This window comes from Galleria mellonella, unplaced genomic scaffold, assembly GCF_026898425.1.
Source record: "Galleria mellonella isolate WM207_F2 unplaced genomic scaffold, CSIRO_AGI_GalMel_v1 utg96, whole genome shotgun sequence".
Taxonomy (NCBI): Eukaryota; Metazoa; Arthropoda; class Insecta; order Lepidoptera; family Pyralidae; genus Galleria; species Galleria mellonella.
Genome location: NW_026442179.1, coordinates 1,380,321 through 1,398,706, shown reverse-complemented (window position 1 = coordinate 1,398,706; position 18,386 = coordinate 1,380,321). Strand labels below are relative to the sequence as shown.

The 18,386-nt window shown below is 34.2% G+C and overlaps 4 protein-coding genes across 8 annotated transcripts in view; 2 read left to right on the top strand and 2 right to left on the bottom strand.

Moving 5' to 3' along the window:
* Positions 1-5,013, bottom strand: part of LOC113514889 (phospholipid-transporting ATPase VA) — a 70,550-nt gene extending 65,537 nt beyond the window's left edge. The window contains exon 1 of the mRNA XM_052902743.1: positions 3,751-5,013. Coding sequence (XP_052758703.1) covers positions 3,751-4,562 — 812 coding nt within the window. The 5' untranslated portion in view covers positions 4,563-5,013. The remainder of the gene's footprint in view (positions 1-3,750) is intronic.
* Positions 5,014-5,672: 659 nt separating this feature from the next.
* On the top strand, positions 5,673-7,587 carry LOC113523395 (rab GDP dissociation inhibitor alpha). Its single transcript, XM_026909353.3, has one exon. The coding sequence runs from the start codon at positions 5,794-5,796 to the stop codon at positions 7,123-7,125; it is 1,332 nt and encodes a 443-aa protein (XP_026765154.1). The 5' UTR covers positions 5,673-5,793; the 3' UTR covers positions 7,126-7,587.
* LOC113523413 (beta-alanine-activating enzyme) lies at positions 7,278-12,914 on the bottom strand. Its single transcript, XM_026909379.3, has 6 exons — positions 12,461-12,914; positions 11,559-12,385; positions 10,603-11,473; positions 9,204-9,516; positions 8,568-8,831; positions 7,278-8,083 (listed from the first exon to the last, which is right to left on the bottom strand). The coding sequence occupies exons 1-6, from the start codon at positions 12,688-12,690 to the stop codon at positions 7,697-7,699; spliced, it is 2,892 nt and encodes a 963-aa protein (XP_026765180.2). The 5' UTR covers positions 12,691-12,914; the 3' UTR covers positions 7,278-7,696.
* A 5,022-nt stretch (positions 12,915-17,936) lies between these two features.
* Positions 17,937-18,386, top strand: part of LOC113523586 (protein kinase C-binding protein NELL1-like) — a 58,505-nt gene continuing 58,055 nt past the window's right edge. For all 5 annotated transcript variants that reach the window (XM_052902775.1, XM_052902774.1, XM_052902777.1 and 2 more), the window contains exon 1: positions 17,937-18,093. In XM_052902775.1, the coding sequence (XP_052758735.1) occupies positions 18,030-18,093 (64 nt within the window). In that variant the 5' untranslated portion in view covers positions 17,937-18,029. The remainder of the gene's footprint in view (positions 18,094-18,386) is intronic.

Below are 18,386 nucleotides of genomic sequence, written 5' to 3'. Positions count from 1 at the left end.
ATTAGATGACTTGAGAAGCTCCTTTTTTTAGATGTTGGTTAAAAAGGTACTCCGTAGTAATAATTGGAATGTCGTCATTCAGTTATAGAGAAAGTGACAGTGTTACAAAATAACAGATTTTGTTCAACAAAAAAAAAAAAACAACCAACTTTGACGTGACTTCATAATGGATTATATTAGAAAACTGGATTAGCAATTAATTACAAATTGTTTTAAACAATAATAAAAAAAAAAAAATTAGACGACACTGGTTTTTCTGTTTTGTTTAAAATAAGTTATAAAATTGTATCTATAAACTTTGATCGCGTTAGCAATTAAATTATGTCAGCCCTGCCTTTGAGATATATCTTTACTAGCCATTATGTGACTAATTCTACTACTGTTATAAACGCGAAGATTTGTGCTGCTTATATCTTAATTAATATATATATATATATATATATATTTATATATTAAATCACACTGAACTAGTCGTGGCTAGTTTATTCTATTTGTTCTATATGTGATGGAGAATGATATTGGTTATTTTTTATCAAAGTAAAGCATATCTCGGGTATGCGAACGAAGTCGCGTATAAAAATTATATTTTATTTCTACGCAACAGTATGCAACTTGTGTTTATATAAATATGGATTAATATTAACATTTTTATTAGTTATTTAAAACTTCCGCATGTCATGCGATGATGTATTACCCCAGCCGTTTTAAATAGTATTACAGAAAATGATAATGAAATGAGGATATTTCGTATAATTTTTAGTAGATATGTAGGTTGTTACCACAAAACGAATAAATAATGTTCTCCTTCTATTTGTTGGTTATAAGGTTCAATTTAAAACAAACAAAAAACTACATATTATGACTCATACATATATGCATCTATAAAGTTACAAAATAAAGAAAGTAATTTTCTAAATAACATTTGACAGTATAGTTGATAGTGTGTTTTATTAGCAATCATTATTACCTAAATAACAGTATTATGATATTTGTAAAGTGGGACGTGTGCTTTGTTGATTATGTTAATGCGTTATGGCATTTGGGAATTACATTCACAATTATCACTATTGTCAAAATAATTTAAATGTCGGTTAATAGGTGTTGACGTCCGCCTAGTTTCAGACATTTCATTATATACTAGCTTTTACTTGCGACTTCATCTGCGTCACCGGAATAAAAAGTAGTCTATCCTTCTCAATATTATATAGTATACGTATAGCAAATTATAGTAATTGATTAAGCCCTTAAGGTGCTATAAGATAATAAACAAACTCACTTTAACATTTATAATAATACGTAGTATTTAAGTTTACAAACCCGAAGCGCGAAGGGAAAGGGATTGTTAGTAATGGGGTCTAATTGACCCATTGCTAGCAATACCCTGTCAGGTCGACCTTCACGTGGTTTCCCCTGGAAACCATCGTGATTAATCGTAGTGGAATTCGTCACAATGAGCTAACTGATCCGCTTTCATCGTTACCTATCATCCCTCACTGTTGCCCCGCCAGCGTATACCGATAGAGCAGGCGGAGTTACCATTCCATTGTCACCCATTAAAAAACCCGAAGCGTGACAACACTGGCAAAATCCTCCTTATGGAGATCCTATGTTCAGCAGTTAACAGCTGATATGATGAATTAGTATTTAAGTAGCATTTTTAAGGTCTGTTTTTTTTTTAAACTACGCAGTTACATCGCTAATTCTGAATCCATTTATTGTCAATTCTTTTTGCAATCGATAGGACTTACTCCGTCGTTGGTACCATAATTTTGAGACGAATAAAGCCGCCATTATTTTGTGGTGTACAAACTGCTTTTTCACTATATTATTTGTAGACACGATTGCGTGTTTTAAATTATTTTGAATTTATATTTATAGAGCATTTACTGGTGTTTTAATATGATTGATCTTGGCGGTATTTTGTAGAGGAAAATATACCAGTGTCATTATAAATGGAGATGTTAACAACTTTTCAACAGCATGAGTTTTGAAATATTTAACATAATTATTTTTAACGTTGTTAGAGATTTGTTATAGGATGCCAGCTGTTACTCAAATATCACAAGCATTCGATTTCGGTAGATTTGAGGTTTACCATCAAATGTAATGACTGTTCGAATTAGGACCGAAACTTCTAATGTAAACTAGAATACGAGCTTTATTAATCCGAACACGAAATGTTAGCTATCTACCATAGGATAACTGTGGTTAAATAGAATAAATGTTCAGAGACATTAATTGTACAAACAAGTAAAAATTTTAGAAATCGACATCCTTAAATAAAATTTACGGCGTAACTATTAAGTAATCTGCGGGGAAAGTGTGTCGTTAGTTAAATGAGACGTTAAATAGAGATAGCCTGAATATCTTATAAGGTGTACGTTGTTGATGTATCTTTTAAGAGTTGTACCCATTTAGGGTTATAAAAATGCTCCCAAAAGAAATTATGATTTCATTGTGATACCTATTTGGATTGGTAAGTGTACTTAGTCAATAGAAATGTGAATAAAAAAATAAAAACTCTTTATAATTATTCTGGACTGAAAATATAGTTACCTACACAAATTATGTATATAAAAAATGAATATTACAAGAAACAATAATGGTTGGTGTAATCACTAGACAGCAATCTCTAAAGAGTAATTAAACATGTTCTAATATTAAAAAACAAACTGACTGACAGGTAAACACACAGCCGGAATTAATGAGATTAGGAAAGGATATTTAATTTTTTACAGAAATGAGATATAAGAGTTCACATGGATAGGTTCAGCTGCGAGGAACATCAGTTGTTTCTCTCTCTTTCTCTCTCTCTCTCCCTCTTCTATATATAATTCTCTGTTATATATATAATTTTATGAATATTAATACATTATTATGTATGTATAAATATGGATTAGCCAAAAATAATATTGAAAAAAATACTAATTAGTTGTAAAATAGATAAATTAAAAATAATGTAAAATAAAATCTTAGATTATTTTGTTCTAATCTATTCAACATTTTAGTCTACCTAGATATATTGACAGTGTAATTTGTCCTAAAATGCTTATCTGATAAAAAAAAATGTTCTTATCATACATTTAAATAATTTTTTAAACAATATTTGTTTTGTGTTGGTTGGTTCTCTTAAACTCTTTTTATTTAGGTATTTATACAATAATATATTTTTCAAATTAAGTTATTGTTGTCTAGACTATGTCACATATAATAATTTGGTGAGCAAACTATGGGTACATGATTCTGTACTCAAAATTTCTTGATAAGCAAATACACATTCTTAAAACTTGATTTAATTCAAATTGTATATATACAAAATTGTATAAAAAACATTGCTCTTAATTATCTTTTTTAAACACGCACTTAAAACAATATTTATATAAACATTTAAAGATTATTTCATTTAATATATTAAAATTCCTGTATATTCAATGTATATATATAACATTATCTACTAATATGATAGACAAAAAAATATTATAATTAAATTTAAGTTAAATCTAAAAATGAGTAATGAATTAAAATAAGAATATTAAAATTTCATTTTCATTCAGAAAAACTGATTAGGCGAACTGACATAGCATATAATGTTTAAAGATATATGGTTCCGGCTGTTGAGTAGGGCTATTTTTGTTTAGACAATTTTAGTTTTTAGTTAAAATAAATGGAAGTGGATAGGGAGACTCCTATCCTGTACTGAGAATACTGATTTTAATATTTTAACAATATAAAATGTAATGATGTACTTACTTTTTATAAACTCTACAGAATGAGTTGTTGATCCTTTTATCAGATAGATGTCTGCGGCGGTCTTCAAACAAATCCTTAATGGCAGTCACCCCAAGCACAAACAACACGGGCAGCATCGCAACCTCCTTGCCAAATGCACTGATTGCTGGCACCCAGTTCAATAACACTATGAAAATGAAGTACACATTTGCAATCCTATGGAACTGTTCAAATAAGTTCTTTGGTAAGAATGATAGTAGTGTATATTTTGTAGTCCTGATTTTATTATCACATCTGTGTCCATTTGGGTGGTCTTTTGGAGGAGTTTTGTCAGGCACTAAGTGGTTAGGAGTAACTATAAGTAGTCGATTATCAACAGCAGGCTGTTGTCGACGTAGGAGCCAAAAAAACGCGCGCCGCCATGGCCCAACTACAGAACTTCGACGAATTGTGTAAATCGAGTCAGAACGGGAGGCTTGACGAGAGTGGTGCGCGCGAACCGAACCTAAGCGTGGCTGGGCACTGGCCGGCGTTGGTTCCCGGTGGCCTGGTGGTAGGATAAAGTCTGTGCGGCTACCGGTGCGGCTGTGACCTGGTCCAGACGCCGCACGTGGCCCTTCTACTATCTGACCATGAGACAGAGCTCTTTGGTGGCCGCGTAACGCAGACTTGAGTGGACGCGCTACCGCCGGGTTTCCGGCAAGCATCGGTGTCCCTCCATGACTTATAGATCTGGAATGTCCCTTTGCTTTGGGGAATAAATATGTTTGCTCCGGTGCTCCGGGCAAACTTGGCACTGTTGAGGGAGTTTCGCCGCTTCCTTCTGTTGACATTTTTATTCATTTGAAAAATTGTCGTTTCGCTGTTTCCTTTCATTTAAAACTTCTGATGATTTAATCGCTTCACCGTTTGTTTCGTTAAGATTAAAAGAATGGCCTAAAAATCGAAACATATGGTTTAAAGTCACCTGTTCACTCTTGCACACATCACGGTTATTCCTTCTAAACTAACTAACACAAAACACTGTTATAATTTGGGATCTAAGTATATTGGAAATCATTTTTTCTCTAAGTAGTTTTAATATAAAATTTAATCTTAATTGACGGTCACGCTATAATCAGTCATTTACGTATACAATAGCAAATAAAACTAATAAAAGTCAAAACTCAAAATAAGCGAAGTCGACCGGATGACACTGACAACGATATTCAACTCAATCAAACGAAAAACACCAACACGTCGACGATACAACACGAACATAACAAAGCGGCAGCGAGCGGAACTACCAAATCGAGAATAGTCAAAGTGACATATATATGACAACGGTACAAAACTAAATATAAAACATATGTCTGTGTACAACTGACACTGATATTATTGACAGCAAGCCAATAACGACTATTAAGAACTCTTAGCTAAGAACAAGGAGCGACTATAAAAAAAATATCTATAATGTAGAATGGGCTTCATGACTTACGATCTACAACTATTAGTACTATTTTCATTCGTTATTAACATATATTTTATACGATCGAATGACTTTAAGCAAACACATATAATATATGTAATATGTTATACTAAATCTATGTATAACGTATACTGTATCATTATTTTAGTAATTTAAGATAGGAATAATGGGACTCATGTAAAACATAAAATTTTAAACGTTATTTTTTAAGCATAAGTCACAGATTATTAACAGTACATCAATAATTAAAGTTAATATACAAGATACTTAATATAGATTAAGTAAATATATAATATATGTATTATAGACAAAGATAATATCTAATATGAGTTATATTTAATTTTCCTTAAGTTTAGGAACAACTAGTTATATCATAGGTTTAATATAACATATAAAAATTATATAGTATCTTAGGAGAAAAATCGTATACGGAGACCATTAAAATGTTTATGGTATGGATGTGTATTATGTTGGCAACAGTTCGTCGACGTCACCCATGGCGGACATATTTGTTCCGACATTTTGACATTTATCTCCCGGTTAATTATTTCCAATTGGACCTTTATATTGAATAAATCTTTTTGATTTCTTTCACCATGGATGAAGAATACGACGCGATCGTGTTGGGCACTGGGCTCAAAGAATGTATCCTTAGCGGGATGTTATCTGTCTCCGGAAAGAAGGTACTGCACATTGATCGTAACAAGTACTACGGCGGAGAATCTGCGTCAATTACCCCGTTAGAAGAATTGTTCGCAAAGTTCAATGCACCGGCTCCGGACGAAACTTACGGTCGAGGCCGCGACTGGAACGTGGACTTGATTCCCAAATTTTTGATGGCGAATGGCCTTCTTGTAAAACTGCTCATACATACGGGCGTGACCCGATATTTGGAATTCAAATCGGTGGAAGGTAGCTATGTCTACAAAGGCGGTAAGATCTCTAAAGTGCCGGTTGATCAAAAGGAAGCACTGGCATCTGACCTTATGGGTATGTTTGAAAAGAGGCGTTTCCGTAATTTCCTAATTTACGTACAAGATTTCCAAGAGGAAGATTGCAAAACTTGGAAGGATTTCGATCCCAGCACAGCGAATATGCAATCATTATATGATAAATTTGGTCTTGATAAAAATACTCAAGACTTCACTGGTCATGCGCTAGCACTGTATCTTGATGATAATTACCTCCAACAGCCGGCTATTCAAACCATTCGTCGCATTAAATTGTACTCGGATTCCTTGGCAAGATATGGTAAATCCCCATACTTATACCCTATGTATGGATTAGGTGAGCTTCCTCAAGGCTTTGCTCGTCTCTCTGCTATCTATGGGGGGACGTACATGTTGGACAAACCCATTGATGAGATCGTCTTAGGAGAAGGTGGCAGAGTTATTGGAGTACGCTCTGGCAATGAGATAGCCAAGTGTAAGCAAGTTTATTGTGACCCCAGCTATGTCCCTGACAGAGTGCGCAAGAAGGGTCAAGTGATTCGCTGCATTTGCCTATTAGATCATCCTATTGCTAATACAAAGGATGCCCTATCTACCCAGATTATCATTCCTCAGAAGCAAGTGGGCAGGCATTCTGATATATATGTGTCCTTGGTGTCTTATACACACCAGGTAGCTGCAAAGGGATGGTTCATTGCTATGGTGTCGACTACAGTTGAAACTAATGATCCTGAATCTGAGATAAAACCTGGCCTAGACCTGTTGGGACCTATCAGGCAGAAGTTTGTCTCTGTAACAGATTATTATGAACCTACTGATGATGGCAGCCAAAGTTCCATCTTCATCTCGGAATCTTATGATGCAACAACTCACTTTGAGACAACATGTTTAGATGTGCTAAAGATTTATAAGAGGGGTACTGATGAAGACTTTGACTTTTCCAAAGTTAAAGTGGAGCTGGGAGAAGAAGAGCAGTAAATAAGTCCTATATACATAAATTGCTTGTTAATTTTAATCTTTGTTTACTGAACTGTTTCGCAACAATTATAAAAAGAATTGTTCATTAGGGATTTTTGGGTAAAGATTTATAAGAGCTAAGGTGTATTGGCAGTAGATAATTGTATATGTGCAACTATTCTCATTGAAATGGCCCCAGTAAATGTATTATTGTATTATTACCAAAAAGATTCAAAAAAGATTATTATTTAAATGATTTTATTTGTCTTTAAGATGCTTTTATTATTTAAGTCTAAAATGCTGCTAATAATGATCTGCACAAGAGAAGTGGTAAGTTTATTTGTCGAATTATGCATTCCATTTTGGTACATTATTTGATCCTGTAACCATATCATATTTGTAATATGTCAAAAATATGAATGCTCACTATACATGTATATGTTTTGTGTAAGATCATCAATAAAGATACATAATATTTAAAAAGGACTTTTTTATTAAACATGTTTTTATTGCTATATTTTGGTAAAATTTTATTAGGTATAATGTGGATTATCTATTATATCCATACTTTACATTTGACTAGATAGGCTTGTTATAAATTTAAAACATATTTCAAAGAGTAAAGGTGGTCATTCCTGCAACCAATGAATATGTAATCTCCATAAACTGCTGGTGATGAAAATGTTTCATTTGGCAGATGATGTTCTGCCAATATTATCCCGTTCTCTTCATCTATAATGCATAACCTGCCATTATTAGAGGCAGCAAGTATTAATTTGTCACTTAGACCACATGGAGTGGAGTATACAGGTGATGTGAGTTGTGCTTTCCAATTCAAGCTAGGTTGGAAATTCTTGATATTAATGCTGTAAACTTTGTTATCGTGACAGCCAAAAACCATTTGCCATTTCAGTTTATCAACTTCTTTTATGTAGAGGGAGGAAAAAATGTTACCTCTTGCTCCTTGATATTTCCATATCTGTAATAAAAACAATTATATTAAATTTAAAAAATCATGCATGACGACCAAATTACCCAAACCGTTGCAAACAGTCGTTATAATAATATTCAGCTAACTGACCTAACGATTTTAATTCAATGTCAAGCAATTTCAATTTTTAGTGCTGACCCATTCATAGTAAATTTGATGAGAAGTGGTAACTATCGCTAGTCGATGTCGTCTATATATTTCTACTTCTACTATATGTCTCATAACTGTTATGTTCAAGACACTAAAAATTTCTGAAAAAAAAGATTGCGTGGGACTAATCGAGTTCTACGAGCTGACACACACCTAAGTGACGCTTTAGCGTCATTATTAATTCACAAAAAAAAAAATTATTTACCACATTTATTTTTAACTCGTAGTTTAAAAAATGGATTCTTAGTGATGTCTACATACATCTCCAATATCTGTTGAATGTACATCCGCCGCGCTTAATAATATCTATTTAAGAACTGACCTTAATACCCTTTTCAACGGTCGTGCAATGTATTTCACCATTAACTTCCGCGAATACCACATACTTGTCGTCATCGTAAAGCACAGGACTTGCAAATACTGGACTACTCAGTGTGCAGCGCCAAGCCACAGTATTGGTTAGAGTATGTATACTTGCACACACACCAGACAGTGTACTGGTTAACACATACTTGTTTTTAGCAAGTACTAGATCAGCTGATATACCTTGATCTGCCACATATATAGTCTCTTTGATTACCCCTATCTGGAATTTTCAAAACAATTATAAAGATAAATAAAAACTTTGCAATTGTTTATTATCAACGAACTTTAAAAAGTCCCATATTTGTCCATTCTTAACCGACTATAATATGGTTTAGATATTTAGCTTAGAAGTTCAAATCACTGGATAAACATTCTCCACAGAGATTAATTGTAAAATTGAGTGAATTTACAGAGCATGTAGACATTATAATACCTTAGTCCCAAGGAATGATAGTATTTGAGGAATATAATGGCCGTCAGAGCATATTACAGTCATAGTGTAGGCGACGGTTACCACTTTCCATTAAGTGGATCATCAGATTGTTTGCCATATTATGTTGAATAAAAAATTAAGGCTTTTACATATACTAACCGCAATATCTATACATCTTATTTTTCCATCATAGGAAGCAATGTAGAGTAGATCATTGCAACATGTTGCTTTACTTTTTATCATTGATCCAATGTTGATTCTCCACAACTCTTTGCATGTTTCTAATTGGAAGCATACCACTGTGCCATCGTAAGCACCAACCACACCGCACGGTGACATGTCTCTCTTGTGGTAACAGAATACAGATGCTTCAACACGTGATTTCACTGTTACCATGCCCTGCAATATTCCAGATATCGCATCCATGACTATAATCTTCCCTGAATGACTCCCGACTGTCACATATAAATTGCTAAAACAATAATATTCGGATTAAGTATTTAATTTTTTTTATACAACTTAGAATGGCAAACAAGCTGACGGCCCACCTGATGGAAAGTGGTAACCGTCGCCTATAGACATGAGCAGTACCATGGACATAACAGCGTATACTGTTTCGCCCATGATACTCCCCATGCGTTGCCATTCCTGAGGACTCAGGTGTTATTCCTCTGTACCCTGTAAATTCACGCCATATCCCAACCTTCAAACCGAAACAGAGCCATGCAAACACAACTGCTTTACGGTTAAAACACAAATGGGACAGAGGTACCCAAGGTTTCCTATAAAAAAGTAGGAAACTATTTTTGTAGTCTTCCTCTGGTAAATTAATTACATTATTTTCCACGTTTGCGTTGGAACGTTTATAGAATAAGTAAAAAAAACCTATTAATATCATAAAAGCGAAAGACCGTAATGATGGTAAGATGTTTTTTTACTCTTTCATGCAAAAACTAATAAACTGATTTGTATTAAATTTCATACATGGGTAGATTATATGCTAACGTAACAGTATTCTTGATTGTATTCCGCAATAAATCATGCGAGTGGAGCCGTGTAATACAGCTAGCGGAGTATCAATGATCTTAATAAATATCATTTTAGTAAATTAAAAACTTCAATAAAGTCGTAAAGATCAAAATGTTTGTACATAATTAATGTTTGTGGGGAGGATTATGTTCAGTAGTGGACAGTTAAAGGCCGATGTGATGATGAATATGAAACAGATATTGTCTGTCCCGCAAGATACTTGGCGTGAAAATAGATTATAGAGTTGACATTAGCTTAAATTAAAAACTGGCGTTTGTTTTATCAAAATCAGTTAAGCAAATCATAAGACATAACTTGACTCCTTCATGACAGCCATGTTTTCAAAAAATATTCTAGAAGGTATTATAATTAAATAAACACATAAGAATGATAATGTGGCAAGTATATCTATAATAAATAGTAAATAAATATTCATTATATTATTTTTAAAATAAATTATGTACATACATACCATAAATATACTTGAGACAGGCGTGACAGATATGTATGTATGTATAAATATACTTACAATCCTATTTGAAATAAAGATGGAGAAGCATCTACACATTTTCCAGTATCATATGACCATAACACAATGAATTTTACAGGATTTGTCAGACTTTTTGTGTTAGTTCTTTTATAAGACTGACTATCTACATAACCACCTGCATCTGACCGTGACCTTTTAATTTTTTTCTTAACTTTTATTTCATCAACATGTATTTCTTTATATGCCAATTGCATAATATCATCTATAGTATTTTTTTGAGACATTAAGTAAGGGAGAATTAGTTTACCAAATTTTGGACAAAGTAGTGAAAGCTTATTACACATAGATATCGCTAGAAAAGATGTGCCACCAATGGCAAAAAAGTCTTTACTTTTAATTTGGTCATAAGTGAAGTGTTGACCCATTACAGCTTGAAGTTCCTTTAAGAAAGTCACTTTTAAGGAATCTAATGTCTGTGGTGTGTTCATTGTTTCTTCAAACATTTTAGATAATATCAATTTAGATATCTTCCCATGAGGATTTGTTGGTAAATTGTCAACTCTAATTATTTTATCTGGCCAATGTTTATCATCAAGTTTACATTTCAAAAAGTTGGACAACTCTTGGCTGCTAAGTGTTTCTGATGAGAAATAGGCAATCAGAAGTAATGGTTTTGGGAGCCAGATACAGGAGCTTGTTTTCACACTCGGACATTGCATTATAGTTGATTCAATAAACTGTAAATTAATTTTGTGCCCAAATCTTTTAATAATATCATCTTTGCGACCCCGATAATACACAGTGCCATTTCTTACTTCACCTAAATCTCCAGTGTCAATGAATTTTAAAGAATTTTCATCTTCATTTCCAATGGTTTTGTTTAATATAACACACTTTCTTGTTTTGCTTACTGAAAATATAAAAGGTTTTAATTATAGGTGTTTTAAATTAAAACACAATACAAAATATTATTTCTTTATTTACACACTACTTACCTAAAATAATTTTTCCACATTCTTTATTGTCATCATTTGATTCCACATGTAATTCTGTTTCTGACAGACAGTTACCTAATGGTATTTCTTTGTCAGTTAGTATTTTGTTAAGATCTAACTCAGCAACACAAGCCCAGCATGACATTTCAGTTACTCCATACAATGTGAATATTCTAGTTTTATTATCCCAATCTTTCAATTCCTTTAGTCTCTTCACACCATTTAATGGCTCACCACCTAAAGCTAGTATTTTCAATGTTGAATTTGCACTTAATATTTTATTCTTGATATCAGAATTTGAATGCTGAAAAAATCGTGATGGTGTAAGTTGCCAAAATGTCACAGAATTCTCTTTGTTGTTGGGGAATAATATGTCTGCTTTTTCAGGTGCAATAAGTAGAGAGGCTCCATTCATACAGGCGAGCAGTATCTCTATCATGGATGGGTCAAATGTTAGTGGTGTAGAGAAATATATTATATCATCAGCAGTAATATTAAATAATTTAGTTAAATCATCTATATTTGGTTGAATACATTGCACAGGCACTTGTATGTGTTTTGGTTCTCCAGTGCTGCCAGATGTCATTGCTATATATGAGTGTTCAGGTACATGTGTAGTACTATTCTGATAGTCAAAATTATAAAAATGTATAACCAAATCAAAAATGGTTATGGACTTATCTGGTTTTTTATTAAATAACTCAGATGTAGTTGCTGCATCCTTATTTGTAATATTTATGACAATTGTAAATTTCATATCCTTAGCTACAGTTTCTACATCCTGTGATGGATCCAGGAACATGAATGTTGTGCAGCATTTGTGAGCCCTGAAATCATGTAAAATATCTAATTAGTGTTAAGAGGCAGTACTACCTAATAAATCTAATATAACCATTACTTACGCAGCTATGACACATGGTATGATGATGTTTCTTTCAGATATTAATCCAATTATGCCTTTATTACATTTCAGTTGTTGCAGATTTTGCGATATATATTCACATACACCATATAACTCGGAATACGTATAGTGTTTGTAGATACTGTTATCATAATGCCTCACGGCAATTCTGGATGGATTTTTGGCACAAGTTTGCAGAAAAACGTCGTAATACCCGCGTTTAAATTTCATGTTTCAGTATCAAGAAGTATTAAGCCTTATAGTATTCTATGTAATTGTAAAGGAATCTAAAATCATAAAATCCTGAAAATATATTTCCTTTCTGTAAATAGTTAACTGCATATTAGTGAAATATTCAAATAAAGCAACGTTATTATTTATGATAATAAATTATTTTTATTTTGGTTACCCATTCCAAGTTCTAACTTTATAAAAAAAATATAAAATCAAGTTAATGTCAAATATCAATGTCAAAATGATAACACATAAGATAGGTGTACACCTATCTTTGGTAAACACGCCATGAATAATATCATAGATTAAGAGTAGAATATGTACTACCTATCTGATACAGAATTTTTGAGTAATCGAGCATGGGTAAAGCAAAAATATAAAACGATCTACCTATTTGAAGATAATAACAAATAAAGTATTTACTTATTATAAACATTTGTTGAATTATTAATTATCAATAAAATGGTAAATACTCTTTTCTCCAACAAATAGCGCCATTGGACATCAAGTGGCAAAAGATAGAACTAATTCATGATATTAATTTTAGTTCTTTAATCATTCGGCCGAGGCAGCACCTACATAAGCTCACTAATCTTTTGCTTTTTTATAATACAAAATATGTTATAAAATACGAATATTAACTGCAAATATAGTGTAAATTATTGTTTTCTTACTGTTTATTGATGTAGAAAATTACGGCCATTGTTAAACTGTTATGGCAACAACTTCAAGGCTTTATTTACCTGGAGGCCAATTTTTTTTATGGGTGATAATGGCATGGTATATCCCGCCCGCACTATTGGTATACACCGGCGGAGTACTAGTGAAAGATGATAGGTGAGGATGAAAAGGCATGTCAGTTAGCCTATCATGACGAATTCAATGATCGATTAGTCACGATAGTTTCCAGGAGGAACCGCGTGGAGATCGACCTGATAGAGTACATTGATAGTAACAGGGACTAACCACCCCATTACTAACAATCCCTTCACCCCACTTAGAGGCCTTTTTGTGATTAAGGTTTCAGGCATTGACATTAATTTTAGGACTAAACTGTTGGAAACCAACTTTTTAGAGTTCCATACAAAGAGGTGTAACGAACATAAGGGTTATGTGACTTTATTAACTCGTCCATCGGTCTATTACGAACTATTAGTGCTAATGGCGTATTTAAGATTATTTTAGTGAAGGAGGCCTGGTACTTTACTAAATGCACCTGTATACGAATTATATAGTCGAATCTGTCGTTATCTATAACTGAAAGTTTATCATCTTTTAATGGGGTGGGCACCACACAATTCTAAGGCGGTGGCCCCATCTCCCTCTCAACCCCACCTCTATATACGCCAATGATTAACGCTACCATGTTAGATATGGTCATCATATAGCCCACCTAAGGACCCATCTATCGTTCGTCACTGGTTCATGCTAAAAGTAATGTCACCATTCCATTACACGGTGCTGTTCATGTTGGTATATAAACGACGTTACCACTTTCTGTTAATATGTAGTGAGATTTATATGCTATATGAAGGTGTATATGCCTAAATACTTTAAACAAGGTTATAAACTTATGAAACTGAAAAAATATATAATTAATAACCAGAAATATTTTTAAGTTGTACCGGTAATTTAAGAGTGGACGAAGCAATCGATAGATATATTTATGTAAGAATAGAGGTCTTTGGCACTCAGTTCTGTTTGTTTGCCCTGCAAGAGCCTTAGCGTGAAGATAGATAGATATGGGATAAGCTATAAGTTTTTAAAAATTTTAGGAGAGATTTGGAATCCTATATTAAATAGAAACCATTATTGGTACATTACCGCAGTAAATATTTCATTAGTAGTTACATATCTAATCTTAATATATATATGATATAAATCCCGTGCGTTTATGTAATGGACTAGGTAAGTGCCGGGGGGAAAGGGATTGTTAATAATGGAGACTGAGAATCCCATTGCTAGCAATATACCCAACCAGGTCGACCTCCTCGCGGTTCTCCCTGGAAACTGTCATGGTTAATTCCTGATGAATTCATCATGATGGGCTAACTGGCCTGCTTTCATTGTCATCTATCACCCTTCACTGGTGCTCCGCCAGCGTATCCCGTTAGCGCAGGCGGGGTTACCATACCATTTTCACCCATAAAAAAAAAAAAAAAAAAAAAACTAGGTAAGTGCCGGTAGAGGCAATACAACAATTCGTGAGCTCGCGAGCTCCATCTTAGACCACAATATCGCTTTCCATCAGATGAGATCTTGATCAATGGCAGGACCTTTTAGTAGTAAAAGAAGAGAAAACGCTTAGTAATTTATAAGATAGACGTTTATCTCTAAAATTAAACATTTCTTACGTGAACCGTTCCATAACATTGTGGAATGATTTTTCCCGTGACGTGCTCCCTTCATCCTATGACCTTGAATTTATCAAACGCATCGTAAAGTTCGCTCAGGATGATTTGGTCACGTGTCATGCTATCATAAAAAAAAAAGTTTGAGTGTAAAAAAAATTGTGTTTTTTTCTTTAAACAATTGTAAATGGCCGCGATTTTAATTAATACATTTATATTAATTTGTATATATACTATTACAATACATATGCATATTTATATTATTTCTAAAAAAAAACAGTTCTAATCGAATCCTATGTTGAATAATTAGCCAGCATACAAGATGGTAGAGTATTAAGTGAATGTTTCCTATTTCTCTGCCTTAAAGCAATGTTCATATGCATTGCTTTGCAGATATTTATTTGTTTCGGGTTACAATCCATATAGTATCGTAGGTATTGTTAGATTTGATCAAATATATCCATATCTGCACTAATATTAAATGAGAAAGGATTTTATTTTTTTGTTTATTTGTTGATTTATAAGGGATAAACTCAAAACTATTAAACTAAATAAAAAAATGTTTTAATCTTTAGAAAGCTATATTATTAGAGTAACATAGATTATATATTAGTTTAAGGATAGATTCGACCAAACTTTAATTTATACACGAATAACTATACTGCCGATAGTCTATTCCATGATCTTAATCTCGTATAAATCAAAAGCCAGTTTGAAGAAAGTTAGACATCGCTACGAAAATTATAATAATATAACCTAAAATATCCAAAAATTGCCTATTGCCTAAGCTAATTTAAAATATTAATTTATCTTTACATCTATTCGTACGAAGCCAGGGCGGATTGTTAGTATATGATAAAAATGGTTACAGATATGATGATTTGACACGAGATTGGTAGGATTTCTACAATATCACGTCAAGGGAGTAAACGGTCAGTTGGCTTCTTGTAAACCGATCGGATGTACCTTTTGACAAATCGTGGCATTTTAGATAATTTTAGCAAATTCTCTTACACCAAGATGCATAACATCTTAATTAATTACTTCGTTTTTAGACTAAGTTTTTTTTATCTTATACCTAACTTCAATGCACTACATTATTTGCTAATCATTTTCTCTCTCACTGCTTTATTTTTGCTTGAGGATAGAGCTGCTCTTTCAGACATAAGTCTTGTTAATAAATTGTTAAACTAATCGCTGTATCTTTTTTTTCAAGTGTAATAACATATACATATATAACGGTTTACCTGGTGGTAAGTGATCACTGCAGCCCATGCGTTGCCTTTTCAAAAGGTATAAATTCTCTTCTTGAAGGTCCCCATGTCGTTTTAATTAGGAAATGCCGCTGTAGGTAATTTGTTCCACATGTTTACAGTACGTGGCAGGAAGTAATGCGTGAAACGTACAGTACGGAACCGCCATTCATCTAGGTGATGTTACTGAATTTTTAAATTGTGTCTAGTCTTACAGTAACGGAAATTAGCGGTTGGTTATATTGAACAGTTTCTTTAGAGTACTTACTTTGATACAGTCTCTACACACAAATTCTCTACACAAAACTCTAGTACACAAAGAGAGGGGGAAGGGAGTGATAATAATGGGGAGGTTAGTCCCCATTGTTATCAATATACCCTATCAGATCGACCTCCACGCGGTTCCCCCTGGAAACCATTGTGACTAATTTATCGTTGAATTCGTCACGATGACTGACCTGCCTTTCCATTCTCACCTATCACCTTGCACTGGTGCCCCGTATATATCGGTGTATACCGATAGCGCAGGCGGGGTTACCATACCATTATCACCCATTAAAAAAATATACAAAGAGACGCAACGTCTCTTCGCGTATTTTCTTATAAAGAATAATATCATAAAGAGTGGCAGGGCTTGTGAAGTAGACGGCACAGTTCATATCTACTGTGATACGATTGATAAATGACAACATAATGACCTTCATGCAGCATTGGTAAGTGCTAGGTACACTGCTTTGCATAAATAAGATCCTACATTTAACTTTGATCATGCAATTTTTGAAATGAGATGTTCTAAATTTTAAACCACGAGCACCACCCAGAACCCGACACGGTTCTGGGTGATGCTCGTGGTTCCCCTAGAGAATCATTGTATGATTTCTCAAAATTATCTAGGATTAAGCCCAGCTCGTTAACCAGGGAACTGATATAATTGTTTGGCATTTATAATTTGGTCCAGTTGATGATTACTACTTCCCTGGGTAGGTGAGATGTGCATTTGTTGTGTGATGTTGTTGTGTTGTGTGAGTAGTACCAGAAAAGCTCGTACAAGTTACATTCAAAGTTTCGAATAAACTTAAAATTTTAGCTCCGAAAATAAAATTAAATGCAGTTCAAGTTATGACTCCTGGAAAAATATTTTCTGAAAATCGTCACGTGGTACATACCTACCGTCTTCTTTTTAAGTACGTAATTTTTTTGTTTTCACTTTATTTTACAGTACAAAATTCTAACGGTAAATATTTTAATGTATTTCTTCTTATCTACTTATATTAATTCACAAAATCGCAATTGTCAAGAAAATCGTATAATAACTTTTTTTTTTATCCTACAATTGTCTTCTTACCGCTACCACAGAATATACTACAGTACAAGAAGTGATACGAATAATAAATCCTGTGTTGGTGATTACGAGGCCGTTCTTCTATCAGGTGGTTGGCAGGATAACAAAACGCAGACACTCTGCGGCGGTGCTGACCTAAAATGCGTTCGGCAAATGAACAAGCCCAATCAATTAGGGGCGGTCAGCGATCTGCCGGAAAACGGGGCAGCGCGCGCGCTCTCCAAGGAAACTCGGAAAATGGGGGGGCGAGGCGGGGCGGGGCGGGGTCGCAACTCGGGAGCTCGGGAGGGTGCGTGCCGGAGAGGCGCGAGCGGGCATCGATCGTGCGGGGCGGCGCTCAGTCCGCCGGGGCGGCCGGCGAGAGCGCGCGTGTCATGCGCTGCCGCTGAGATGACCGGCGCTCGGGCGCTCGTGGCCGCCTGCTACTGCTGGTGGTGGCTGATGATCGCAGCCGGTAAGTACCGCACCCACGTGATCAGCTGATCTGCACCGACAATTTGAACGCCCGATATTGCACTTTCCGCGATTTTCCGGTTACGGTTACATATGAACGTGTTTTCGTAGCTTTTCAAGTATACCTGCGGCATGCGTGCTTACTTTATCACGATCACCCCTCGTAATTTTAATGTCTAGCCGTAATTACTAAGAGGGTTAACTATGTTTAATTGTATTATTCAAATCGATATGTTTCGTATGTAGTTTTTGCGAGGTCTAGGTTGTTTTTCGATGTAGAGCCTGTATCGGATG